We start from the raw sequence: 12,609 nt of genomic DNA, 5'->3' as shown, positions 1-12,609 counted from the left end.
TCCTGAAAGATAAACGGATGAAAGGGGGTTGCAGTGGTCGAAGGGGAAAGCATATTCAGGGCACAGAGTGCATTGTCGACAGGAGTGCAGTGTCGATAGGAATGCAGTGTCGACAGGAGTGCAGTGTCGACAGGAGTGCAGTGTCGACAGGAGTGCAGTGTCGACAGGACTGCATTGTCGACAGGAGTGCAGTGTCGACAGGAGTGCAGTGTCGACAAGAGTCCGCAGCGTCGACAAGAGTCCGCAGCGTCGACAAGAGTCCGCAGCGTCGACAAGAGTACAGCGTCGACATAAGTCCGCGGCGTCGACATGAGTCCGCGGCGTCGACATGAGTCCGCGGCGTCGACATGAGTCCGCGGCGTCGACATGAGTGTGCGGTGTCGATAAGAGCCTGCAGTGTCGACTCAGGCATGCAGCGTTGGTAACTAGGGAAAAGTATGAGGATTGACAATGTCGTAACAGCGAAGGGTAGGGGGAGGCGCCGGGGATACTGGTATCAGTGCAGAAAGCGGGCAAACACGCTAATCAAAGGTCGTGATTAGGAAGAGGGCGAGAGGTCTGGTCTGGGTTATGAATCGGTGTGTTCGGTTGAATGAGGGTCGTCACCAGGAAGGAATGGCGAGGAGAGGGGAGGAGGTTGGATGTGCTCATCGATTGATCCCAAATTCGGACAGTCCAGCCTTTTAGAGCTGGTCCAACTGAACGCAAATTCGATCCTATTCACTCAAAACAAACCAACCCAATCAAAATTATCGACTCCCTCTTCACTCGCAATTACCAAAGACATCGAATCGCAAATATCAGATCTCAGTGCCACAGCTATGAAATCCTCTTTACTCGATACCACAGCTATCAATTCATCCTCTTCACAAGCATCCGATCTCAATACCACAGCCACCGAATCATCTTCGCAAGCATCAAATCTCAATGCCTCAACTATCAAATTCACAAACAGTATCTCCAATATATCACTTGTTTACATACTCTTCAAACTTCTTCTTCGCCTTTACCCCTCTCTTACTCCTACCTGTACTGCTCACTGCCACTGAGGTAAATATGCCGTCTTGATCATTATGTCACTGTTGTCGTTGTTATCGCCGAGTCTAACTGTTGCCGCTCCAGCTGTTGCTGAACTGAAACTACATTCTTGCCCGCGTTCTCGTCATTACCTTGCGTGATAATGGTGAGTGAAACAATTTGCCTTAAGTTTCTAGTTTCTGACTATTCTCAAGACACCGTTCGCCGTCCTAGCTGGTACGCTGCGCGCTGTGTTGTTAGCGCTGGCTGCTGTGCTATTCGCGTCCTCTGTGCTGCGTTGTCCAATGTGCTGCGAACCCTTCTGGCCGACTCGAAGTCTGTCACTACCGTGGGTGTGATCGCCTTTCTCGCCGCTACGAAGGAAGATGCCTAATACCATATCTTTCCAGCATTGAAAATAAAGAAGGCGGTGATAAAATAGGCTCTAGCCAATGAGAGAGTTATGTGACAGTGATCCCTATAGTCGCCCATACTCGTGGTATCAAGCTCATTTTCATTTTCGTTTTTTTTATATTGTAACTACGGCGGGGATGACGGTGGCAGTGGCACATGCATGTATGTTGGAGAGGAGGGGAGAGGTGTCATCTCAACATCACCGTCTACCGACAATGTTGCCGTTGATGGCGCATTGGTGGAGTTGTTGGCGACAGGGGGGTTGTTGGCGGCGGCCTGGTTGGCGCGCGGGCTGCGCGGGCTCGGCGGTCGTCACGTGTACCGACCCAAGCAAACCCTCCCTCCGGACCTGGCCTGGTTGGCGGCGGCGGCGGGGTTGATGGCACGGCGGGAGGGGCCTGATGGTGTGTGAACGGGCAGGCCCCGTTGGGTCAGGTCGGCCGCGCGGTAATCATGTCGGCCGGGCCATCGGGAGTAGCGAGGGCCCCGGTTTGGTTGTCCACGGGGCCCGTGGAAAGCAGCCTGGGACTGTTGTCGACCGGGGCGAGGGCTGGCAGCGCGACGGGATTCGTCTCGGCGCTGGCGGGGGGGAGGGGGATGGGTGGGGATCTCTGGCGGGGGGAAGCTTGGCGCCCCCGCGGAGACGCGGAACGACGACGATCAAGGTCAAAGGCCTTTTTTAGGCCCTTGGTCATGAAGTCCACGTACTCCTCCCGGCGGACTTCTTCTCTGTGTTAAGCCCTAAAGCCGTAAGCCCTCACGGGCGCTGCCATTGCCGGAGCGAGCTTGACGGCTCGCCTCCTCCTGAGGAGGCGCTTGAGGGTTCCACCGTGACGCATTGAGGCCACGGTGGGAGGGGCATATATATATAGGGGGTATGGACGGGTAGGCCTCGTTGAGTCAGGTCGGCCGCGCGGTAATCATGTCGGCCGGGCCATTGTGAGTATCGAGGGCCCCGGGTTTCTTGTCCACGGGGCCCGTGGGGAGGCAGCAGCCCGGGAGGTACCTCGACCGGGGGCCTATTGGTATCGGTGGGAGTAGGAGGAGGAATCTCTGGCGGGGGGAAGCTTGGCGATTAAATATGCCAGCCGATACATAACTCTCTCATTGGTTTATATTGCCAGCAGTAATTTAGATCCACTCTCACTTTTCAAAGACTAATGTTAATGGGTATAGGGATTTCTACTAAAGTAAATTGAATCTGAAGTGAAAATGTGAATTGAATCTGAATTGAATCTGAGAATCTGAAATGAATCTGAAATGAATCTGAAATGAATCTGAAATGAATCTGAAGTGAATCTGAAGTGAATCGGAAGTGAATCTGAACTGCTTGGCCGCTAGTTCAGGGGTGGAAAGACTATTGTAGGCAATAACCAATGACAGAGTTAGACGCGGAACGACGACAATCAAGGTCAAAGGCCTTCTTCAGGCCCTTGGCCATGAAGTCAACGTATTCTTCTCGCCGGGCTTCTTCTTTTCGCAACTGTTCATTTGGTTAGCGTGCTCATAATATAATAAGCGAAAACTTATCGATCCAGGCTGCCGAAAGAATTGATGCGAAGCTATAAGATGGGAATCGACAAGAGGCCAACTGGTATGTATAGACAGGATGGGAATCTATCAGATGTGATGGGAATTGGTGGGAGTTGATGGAAATCAATCAGAGAATATGAGACGTGATGGGACGACATGAAGCCCATCGCGAAGTGGATGGTCCATGCCATCATTGGATACACCATGGGACAGATCAGGTAGAGATGATGAGATCTTGACTTACAGATTCGGATTCAGCTTCATCTCTCTTCTTCTCCCCTTTGTCTTTGCGAGATCGTGCTAGCTTAGAAGACATTGTGACGGTTGCTCGGGGGAAGAGAGAGAGAGAGAAAGAGGGGGAGAGAGAGATTGTCTACTTTTATAGGGGGCATTTTTATCAGCGGTCACATGCCCAGGTTATTAGATAGATAGTCAGGCAGTTCACTCTCCGTAGCAACCAACCCTCTCTACCTCCTTTTCTGCTGGCCCCTACACTGTAGACGACAATGAAAACCCTTTGATACCCGCTAAAATCCCCGTGGATAACAGGCTACACGTAGAGTTAGCAGGCAGTCGATCAAACACATGTCTATATTACGTGCCAGGTCGATCAATGAAGAAAGAGTGCATTCCAACCAGAAAAGCTAATGTAGAATCTATTGATGGATCATGGAATATTGATGAAGAAACCAAGCAGATAATCGTGGCACGGCCTAACACCAACCACCTACCGGGGGTTGGTGGGCCCCACCGGATAGCAAATTCCCAGCGGATAACAAATTTCCAAATTAAGTATCTTTTGTATGGCAACTTCATACAAAGGGTACATAAACACGATATAGTCATAACCCCAATTTTCTCAACCCTCAAAATAGTTAGGAAAAATATAGGAAGATATACATAGTGTAAATAAGGCCTCAATTACTTAGTGATAATTCTAGTAAATTTTATAATGCATGTGTGGAGTAAGAGAATGGTTCATCTTTTACATACAAATTCTTATGTATGGTGATTTCTGAAATGTCTCCTACACTTCCATACTATATATTTAGAATTAATTATAGTAGTAGATCCGTTAAGCCCGATTTATTTTAATAACCTGTCTATTTAATTTTTTTTAAGCTAGTCTGCTCGTTTAGAGAGTTGAGGTTATAACTATATCGCGTTTATGTACCTTTTGTATGGAGTTGCCATATAAAGGATACTTCATTGAAATTTGCTATCCCGCTGGGAATTTGCTATCCGGTGGGGCCCACCAACACCGATCAGGTGTTGGTGGGCCGTGCCACGATTAGATTCTTGATGATTGAGTTGGACAAAGAGGAGAAGGAGAGAAGGAGAGAGAGAGACTATCTATAGTTATGGATCTGTCATCATGTGGGTCCCTGTGCCTTAGGCATTCAGACATCCAGGCACCCAACAAAAGCAAAGATGAGGAAGAAGAAGAAGAGAGAGAGAGAGCAGCGGTGGATCATGGGTTCTTATAGTAGAGGATCCAGCAAGCAAGCAAAGGAAAGCATGTGATCAAGTAGATCGTGACCATCTATAGTTGTACATGAGCGACTTTTTAGATCTGACTCTTTTTCCCGCAATTCCATAGCTAGGTCCTTCTAGATACCCCTGGGGCCAGATGCATTCAGCTAGGTAGGGCTCTACGGCTCCGCGCGGTGCCTCTTTATGACGTTAAACCAATGCAACGACACAATGTCTATGGTCACGTTTTTGTAGTCACTTACGTCTATTCTTTTTGGCTGGACGATAGTTAATATTATAGTCTTCCCACTACATATATATACATATATATATTTTTTTCAGAGTTCGTTATAAAGAGTAATACATACATAGGTATGGAGTAAGCACAAAAGGACCTAGTAACATCTCGCCGCTTTGGTTGCAATATATATACCTATGTAGATTCAATCGGGAATAAGTTTAATGTTTCCCAAAGGACTATGTCATTTCCCGTCGATCTGAAAGGTGGTTTTATGACTAGGGTTGATTGCCGCACATCCCCGACAGTACGGTCGCTTTGAGTCCTTTGACATTATGGATCACATGTTGAGGTATGAAATAAATACTCTGTAATATGCACCTATTATAGGTAGCTTGTACACTGAGGTCTTGCATGGTTATCTGTTATTCCTAGACGGTATTTAATGCCACCAGCGTGGGCTGTCCAAAATAAATAATCATCTCTTTCTCGGCATCGATCTTCATCCCAAGTGGGACGATAGCTCAGTTGGGAGAGCGTGCGATTGAAGTTCGCAAGGTCGCTGGTTCGATCCCGGCTCGTCCCATTACTTTTTGCTTTTTTCCTCCACACTACATACATACACCTATGGAGAGAGGAATGAACGAATGGATGGATGGATGGATGCAGCTCATTCCAGGTTGGTTACAACAAGTTCTTTTCTTTGAGAATACACCCGTAACTGTTGTCTGTTTTTGAACATATCGTTGATGTATTTATTCATTGTATGTATGAATAACTAACTATAGGGTCCTTTCTATAAGACTACAAGGGTCGGCCGCTGATGTGACCTTGTCATGCCTTTTTTGTGCATATGAAGGCGGTAAAGAGCTTGAGTTATATAAAAGATTTTTATATTTATGTATACATAGTTAACTAGTTAACCTTTGATGAATTAGTTAGACCGTTTTTTCAGATTGGAACGGCCATTGTTCCCCTGACAACTCTGGTTAGATTCATAGACCCTAGATGTGCTTCAGTCCTCATCCCAAATGGGACGATAGCTCAGTTGGGAGAGCGTGCGATTGAAGTTCGCAAGGTCGCTGGTTCGATCCCGGCTCGTCCCATTATTTTTCCTTTTTTTCCACTGCTACCTGACATCAATACATAGTTAGTTAACTATCTAACTAATAATGAATGACTCTAGAAAAACGAGCCAGTCTAAATCAAATTAAATTAGGTACTCACTAGGTGATTGCGATCAAAATCTCTTTGCAATCTTTATTTCCCCAGCCACAAACAAGATCGAATAACTAACTATATGGGAGATAGGATAAGATACAAGTTCACAAAGTCAAGTGGTTTTGTCCCATGAGAATATCTCATAGTTATTGAGTTGTTAAAGCAAGAAATGGAGAAAACTGCACTTCGGAGGACATACATATATATATTGATTGAATAAAAGTCGCCTGCAAATCTTGAACCCTTTCCGCCTTTCCTTGCAGTATAGAAGACCGTATAGACGATATATCTCGAGAATGATGAACAAATATAGCGAGGACTATACTGCATGTAACAAATGGGGTAATCTCTTGCAAATGTATACTGGAAGGTGTCAAGAATAAACAGCAAGAATGTCTAACCTGTTCATACTTGATGAAACGCTGGAAGGCCATATTTATGAACTTCACTATCACTGTAGATATAAAAACCCGTCGTTGGTTGAACTCGAATTTGTAATGAATCAGAAATAAACAGTGATATTGCCAGCTTCTACGGAGTACTAGATTCCATTGAACGGAAGCAGCCTGCATTGAAATGCTTTCCTGCGATATAACAAAATGTAATGGTATACGTAGAACTAGTGATGCAGGTCCCAAATCGTATCAAAGGCGCTAGTCTCGATTGCATAGGAGTTCACTCCTAGTAAGCCAAAATGATGCCGAGTTAGGGTTAGCTTTGAAATCCTGATTCCCGAAAGAGTTCACATCGATTTTCAACTGAGAAGGGGGAGGAGACATCTAAACAGAGTACCAAAACGACATGGCAAGGCCGCATAAGGGGCGGGCTATTCTTGTGGCATTCCAAGATTGTAGTTGAGTAATTAATATGCTTTCTAAGAAAATGCGACCGTAGACTTTCTGTACGGTAGCCCTATCTAAAAGGAACTTATATCCAGAAATCCTCACCTAGACTACAACATATGTACAACATACAGAGTAGACCCGTGAGACCCAAATCTGGGTTGTGCTGGTCCGAGCACCTAAACAATTATAGTCAGATTCATGATGCCAACCTGGAAATGAATCTATATCCCAGATGGGACGATAGCTCAGTTGGGAGAGCGTGCGATTGAAGTTCGCAAGGTCGCTGGTTCGATCCCGGCTCGTCCCATTAGTTTTTGTTTTTTTCCCCTGCCTACTTACTTAGTAAGTAGTCCTTCCAAGGTTGGGACCTCGGTGAAGTGGGGGGCGATCGATAGCTTAGTTGGGAGCGTCCACGGCTTAGACAGGCTGGAAGTTTACTTCAATCAATCACATAACTAGTTAACTAGGTAGTTACATCTTGCCCGGCTCGCACCTTCTTCTTTTTTGTTTTAGGCGCCTTTCCAAACTAGACAGACCTACCTACCACTTGCATACATTATACGTGGGATGAGATCATGGAGCAGCACAATGTATGGTATTGTGTAGTTGTATTAAGTTAAACATAGGAGAAAAGGGAAATTACTCTACAACCATGGCGCCGAGATCTGTGGCCAATTGGAGATTTCAATAGGAGGTATTAATCACGGAGGTATTAATCACGGTTGGTTGAGACTGCTTTTGTTAAGTCGCTGTTTTAATAGGGTAACTAATTAGTCCTAGATGCAGGACGTAAGGTGCTCTACACCCAATCACCAATTTGGGAGGTGCCGTAAATAATCATTCTTTTATAGTAATAGCGAGAGGCCGCTTTTGACGCTCTTAACTCCCTAAGACAATAAGGATGATGACAGCTAGATAGTTTCTGAACTAATGACCATCCATCTATACATGGAAGGAGAGAAATACCCATCTGATTAGAAGAAGCCCTAGATAGTCGTGTTCCTAACAAAGGAAGAATTCGCAAGGTCTTGATATGTGGTTATGCCATTATAATAGTTGGGTAGACGAAGGAGGATGAGGAGGAAGAAGGAAGATAATAATTTGGTAGCAAGTCTAGTATCCACTTGCTGGACAAGACCACATCTACTTACTAACTCTATAGGTGTGACCCAGAACACAGCATTTGAAGGAGCAAATCTGCCAGAAACTCTGTTGAGGGAAGAGATAAAGATGGTATCCAGCTTCACTGCCAGGCTGGCTTAGTATGCTCATCATCCAGCTGTGTGTGCCCCGTACCTATTCCCGGTGTTGTATAGCCCGCCAATGGCTTCCCCATGTGCGAATTATAAGCGTCTGCATCAGTCTTCGGGTGATGGGTGGGCCTCATTCCTGTGTATCACACGCATAATGACGTCGGGCAATGTAAGTTGTGGTTGGAGTGGGCTAATTGCAATTTAACATCAAAATTTCGGAATTAAGAGCCCTCAGGTCAAACCTACAAGCCAAGGTGGTATCTGAGTAATTGAGCTTTAAAAGGCCCAGATTAATTCCGACTGGAATGAGGGGGAATCCTTAGTCCTTGCAGTTAGCTGGGGATTGGAAGACTACCCATCCGCCCACTTCGATCGGTCTAGTTGCTCTGGATAGATAGGTGGGGCAACTTGTGGCTTCAAAAACATAATTTATTACCAAACAAAGAGATTTACTGGTGTCTGTTCTTCCTATGTGACGCACCACTCATTCCATTGTATGAGGCACACGGTGCGCAGGATGATGGATGGCATCTTAATATAGCCAATCGGGCGAATAACGAAGGATTGCGTGGTGGGACCGCGGAATTTATGTGGTAAATTTTTCCTTTAAATTCGTGGGCTTCAATTACCCAATCGCCCCTGGAGTCGGAAGCAGTAAACAATACAAACATGCTGTGCTGAATGGGTGCCCAAATATTGGGTGATCATCGGCAAGCCATTGCCCATCTCAGAAGCCCAAACCAGCTTAGCTTTGTGGTTTGGGAAGTAGGGGTGGGACTTGAAAGTTCATTGACATCCGTCATCCAGGGGTATGTGCTAACCTCTATCAGTTGACTAGGAGCTAAGTTTACTAGGAGAACCCTGGTAGTATCGGTTAAGGCGATAGTAGATAAATTACAAAGCGACACGCTATCGAACCCCGATCGTCCATCCGTGGATGCAATCGACCCTTTTGATCGTGCATCGTGCAGCCACGATATGCACCTGCCGAGCTTCCGGTTCGATAACTGGCGGGGCACTTGGTTAATGTGGAGAAACTAACAAAGAATAGATTCAAGCGCTTTCTTGGTTGGATTCGGATTCCTCCAAAAAGCAACATTCAAAGAGATACTGACCGACCAGTTCATTGAGTCCTACCAGATTCTTGCGAATCGGTCACCCCTCATATTGCCCGCCGTGGCCCCCTCCCCTCCCCTCAATACTTTTATCACAGCTTTCCAAATATCTCTTTCGACATATACCAACCACCAAACCAACCGTTATGGCACCCCGTTTGTTAAACAAGATATGTATTATCACCGGTACAGGTGGTAGTATGGGACGTGCAGCAGCCCTCAAGTTTGCCCGAGAAGGAGCCAAAATCGTCGGCTGTGACATCAACCCCCTGAACGACACCGCAACCATCGAAGCCGTACGAGAGCAAGGTGGTGAAATGGTATCTATGTCCTTATGTGATCTCACAAAACGTGAAAACTGCGAGCGACTTGTGACCCTAGCCATCAATACGTATGGACGCATTGATGTGCTGTACAACAATGCGGGAATGGCCCATATGAGCTGGCTCGATGACGGCAAGGATGATGACTGGTACAAAACAATTGACCAGGAGTTAAGCCTTGTCTACCTGTTGACTCGTGTCGCATGGCCGCACCTGAAGAAGTCTGGTGCATCCATCATCAATGTTGGATCTGCCAACGGCTGGATCGCGATTCGTCCCGTGCCTGGTATCGCCCACACAGCTGCGAAAGCGGGTGTTATTTCCATGACCCGCCAGTTGGCCATGGAGGGGCGTGCGCATGGTATCCGGGCCAATTCAATCTCACCAGGTCTTATTCAGACCTTGCAAACCGCACCTTTGCTTGAGGACGCGGAGTGGGCCTCAGACGTGATGCAAAAAATCATGATTGGACGCATCGGTCAGCCAGAGGAGATTGCCGCTGTGGCTAGCTTCCTTGCTTCAGATGAGAGCTCCTATATCACTGCTGCGGATATTCGGGTCGATGGTGGTATGACAGCCTGGTAGTGGAGTGGAGTTATATATATATATGTTTTGTCGAGTGGTGATTGATATCAATGCATATATTATCGTGTCTGTCATTCTGTTGGCCATATCGGTAGTTTCTGGGAGTCGGCCTAGAAAGCCCCTCCACTATTCGCTGCATCATCCGTACTGGGAAAGATGGTTGGAATACAGCCTATGTGTTATTACGCTGTGTATATGCGACTCTACCTAGGTAGTTTCGCGAGTCTCTTCTGAGGTTTGGTTAGCCGAGCGGGCCGCAATCTCACCCCCAAACCTTATCACCGATGTGTTCATGCCGGTTGCCGGTCTCGGAGGACTTCCGGAGGGTCACCTCCACGGCTGGGCCCGCCCGCCTGCAGCGCGTTTGATTTGTAATCCAACCATCCCTAGGGCTCCAGGGCTGGAGCCCGGCCATCGACCCTGGACGAGATACTGATTTAACTAACTCACTAACTCATTATACGCTTATGAAAGGGATGAGCATATCATAGCAATCGCCTTACTTAAGAATATGCACGCGTTTGATCAAAGAGAACCGCTTAATTAATCTACAAATACTGTTCTATTTCGATGTCCACACACAATGACCTCAATACAGGTAGGGCAGGGCTTCAAGGGAGCGGACATGACTCCATTGATTAACCTTGACTTTCCAGGGGCTGAATTCCTTTTTATCCCAATAAAAAAGTCAAATGACCGCACAACGAAGCGCTTAGCCCGATCGCATGCTGTAGCGCACGGCCTCCGAAACAAAAGAAAGCTCCAGCAAAGTTCGGGCCATAATTTCCATGTTGTATGTCCAGCAAACAATAAGAGTCAATCCGCAAGCAAAGCGAAACAAGATGAAGCTCTTACCGCGCCACCAACCTCCCTTACTGTAGGCTTCTCCGATCCGCTCCAAATGATGGCCGCAGAGTCCCCGATACTACGGGTATTGCTAAAAGGCAAGCTTCTGGAAACCGTCCGATGTCCGACAACGGCTCACAAGATACAGAAAAGCTTCAACAACCCACGGAGCCGGACTTCAGTGTTGCAGATGAACTTGTGCTTCAAAACTTCCGCTCCGTCCTTCGAAAAGGACTAGATGATAACGCTCTTCTAAGCGCCGTTATGCTCACATTTTTATTCACCGTCACAGCAGGCATGTCCAGTAGGGAGTGTCTCGAATACCAAAACAAGGCTCTGAGCTCTATTCGACAAAGAATGAGTTCTCCGGATAAGGCTGCTACGGAGTCCACAATAGGAGCTATTCTGCTACTTGCCGGTATAGAGGTTTGTCCAAGCTTTCCTTTCAATTTTGCTATGAAAGCTAAAGCTTTTATCTATAATCAAGGTCCGGCTTGGGATGCCACGTCAAGTCCAGCTCCATATGGGAGCGATACAACAGATTCTGGACGTATGTCAAAGAAAACGCGTCTATTTGAGTGACGATATCAAACGTGCGATTTTCTGGTAAGTAACTTAGAGCATTTCCTGATAGCCAAGCCTTATAATAGTCGACGGGTCAGACTTAAATGGTTCGGTCACGACAGGCTCAAGCCGAGTTGTTGATCACACAACCTTTTCCGAGCTCCAATGGAGGAGGGATCCTTCCCAGTCGAACTTTTTTATTCTTCCACATGGATTTCAAAGTCGCTCTTATTTACTAGGCCCAGATTTTGTTGAAATTCTCAAGGACGTACGTGCATTGCAATGTATCCGAGATACAGAAATTCTCGACGAAGAGGAGGCAATGCCGATGGCACATATCGATAACCACCAAGCGTCCATCCAGTCGAGGCTAGTGAGCCTGCCAGTTTGCTCACCCATCTCGGAATGTTGCCACCAAGCGGCGTATCTATGTTCGACTATGCTGCGCTGCAAAATGTGGCGGACTTCAACCATCCCCGTAAGTAGCTTTGACTGCGTTTGACACCCAGTCGCTCATACCGGGCATTGCTAACTCCGGCTAGTCTCACCTTTCATTACAATTGCTCTACAAGATACAATCAGCGATCAATAGTCCAGTGTGGGATGATACGCTTGATTTGTTGGCTTGGCTCCTGCACATCGGAGGTGCTTTTGCTCCCACAGGGTCTACACGACAGGGTTATGTGCAGCTGTTGCACCTGAATCACAGCAGATTAAGGTGGCTTTATACGTCATGGCCAGAGCTGCTCCTCATTCTTAAGCAGTTCATATGGTCTGATAAAGCATTTTTGTCCCAGGTTAAAGCCTTTTGGGAAGAAAATTCACTCTAGACTAGCTCAATCTCAACTATTGGGCTTCAAATCGAATTGTTGATTTCAAATCATATATAATTATCAAATCATATATAGTTAATTCCGAAACTGATGACAGCCTTCTTCTATTTGTTTAGCCAATTATACCTGGGTGGCGCCGATTAGGCGGCTGAAAGGAAGAAACTCTCCGGATGCTGTGCCCCACTACCTCATATTCCAGATGGATGATTGGCCGAATGTTGAAAACTCTAACCGTAAATGGCCAAGCTCAATCGCCTTTCCCTAATAGGAAGTATCTTTTTTCCCTTTTGAGAAGTATCTCTATACCCTGCTTGTATAGAGCTTTTAACATTCATCCGACGACTATAGG

General features: G+C 46.6%; 7 protein-coding genes across 7 annotated transcripts; 5 read left to right on the top strand and 2 right to left on the bottom strand.

Moving 5' to 3' along the window:
- Nucleotides 1–55: 55 nt before the first annotated feature.
- N7516_007531 (uncharacterized protein) lies at nucleotides 56–412 on the bottom strand (the record flags this gene model as incomplete). The annotated part of the gene is made up of 1 exon (XM_057220251.1): nucleotides 56–412. The coding sequence occupies one exon, from the start codon at nucleotides 410–412 to the stop codon at nucleotides 56–58; it is 357 nt and encodes a 118-aa protein (XP_057074342.1).
- Nucleotides 413–1,180: 768 nt separating this feature from the next.
- On the top strand, nucleotides 1,181–1,411 carry N7516_007530 (uncharacterized protein; the record flags this gene model as incomplete). Its single annotated transcript, XM_057220250.1, has 1 exon — nucleotides 1,181–1,411. The coding sequence occupies one exon, from the start codon at nucleotides 1,181–1,183 to the stop codon at nucleotides 1,409–1,411; it is 231 nt and encodes a 76-aa protein (XP_057074341.1).
- A 146-nt stretch (nucleotides 1,412–1,557) lies between these two features.
- N7516_007529 (uncharacterized protein) lies at nucleotides 1,558–3,280 on the bottom strand (the record flags this gene model as incomplete). Its single annotated transcript, XM_057220249.1, has 4 exons — nucleotides 1,558–1,723; nucleotides 1,781–2,042; nucleotides 2,193–2,235; nucleotides 3,209–3,280. 4 exons carry the CDS (start codon nucleotides 3,278–3,280, stop codon nucleotides 1,558–1,560), a joined length of 543 nt encoding a protein of 180 aa, XP_057074340.1.
- Nucleotides 3,281–5,010: 1,730 nt separating this feature from the next.
- N7516_007528 (uncharacterized protein) lies at nucleotides 5,011–5,825 on the top strand (the record flags this gene model as incomplete). The annotated part of the gene is made up of 3 exons (XM_057220248.1): nucleotides 5,011–5,027; nucleotides 5,188–5,240; nucleotides 5,695–5,825. The coding sequence occupies 3 exons, from the start codon at nucleotides 5,011–5,013 to the stop codon at nucleotides 5,823–5,825; spliced, it is 201 nt and encodes a 66-aa protein (XP_057074339.1).
- Nucleotides 5,826–6,857: 1,032 nt separating this feature from the next.
- On the top strand, nucleotides 6,858–7,200 carry N7516_007527 (uncharacterized protein; the record flags this gene model as incomplete). Its single annotated transcript, XM_057220247.1, has 2 exons — nucleotides 6,858–6,881; nucleotides 6,991–7,200. 2 exons carry the CDS (start codon nucleotides 6,858–6,860, stop codon nucleotides 7,198–7,200), a joined length of 234 nt encoding a protein of 77 aa, XP_057074338.1.
- A 2,055-nt stretch (nucleotides 7,201–9,255) lies between these two features.
- On the top strand, nucleotides 9,256–10,017 carry N7516_007526 (SDR family NAD(P)-dependent oxidoreductase; the record flags this gene model as incomplete). Its single annotated transcript, XM_057220246.1, has 1 exon — nucleotides 9,256–10,017. The coding sequence occupies one exon, from the start codon at nucleotides 9,256–9,258 to the stop codon at nucleotides 10,015–10,017; it is 762 nt and encodes a 253-aa protein (XP_057074337.1).
- Nucleotides 10,018–10,983: 966 nt separating this feature from the next.
- Nucleotides 10,984–12,019, top strand: N7516_007525 (uncharacterized protein; the record flags this gene model as incomplete). Its single annotated transcript, XM_057220245.1, has 4 exons — nucleotides 10,984–11,289; nucleotides 11,351–11,469; nucleotides 11,781–11,905; nucleotides 11,970–12,019. 4 exons carry the CDS (start codon nucleotides 10,984–10,986, stop codon nucleotides 12,017–12,019), a joined length of 600 nt encoding a protein of 199 aa, XP_057074336.1.
- Nucleotides 12,020–12,609: the final 590 nt, after the last annotated feature.

The sequence above is a fragment of the Penicillium verrucosum genome, assembly GCF_028828655.1.
Source record: "Penicillium verrucosum strain IBT 35672 chromosome Unknown utg000002l_segment0_segment0, whole genome shotgun sequence".
Taxonomy (NCBI): domain Eukaryota; kingdom Fungi; phylum Ascomycota; class Eurotiomycetes; order Eurotiales; family Aspergillaceae; genus Penicillium; species Penicillium verrucosum.
Note: the sequence above shows the minus strand (reverse complement) of the source record. Positions and strands in the feature narration are given on the sequence as shown.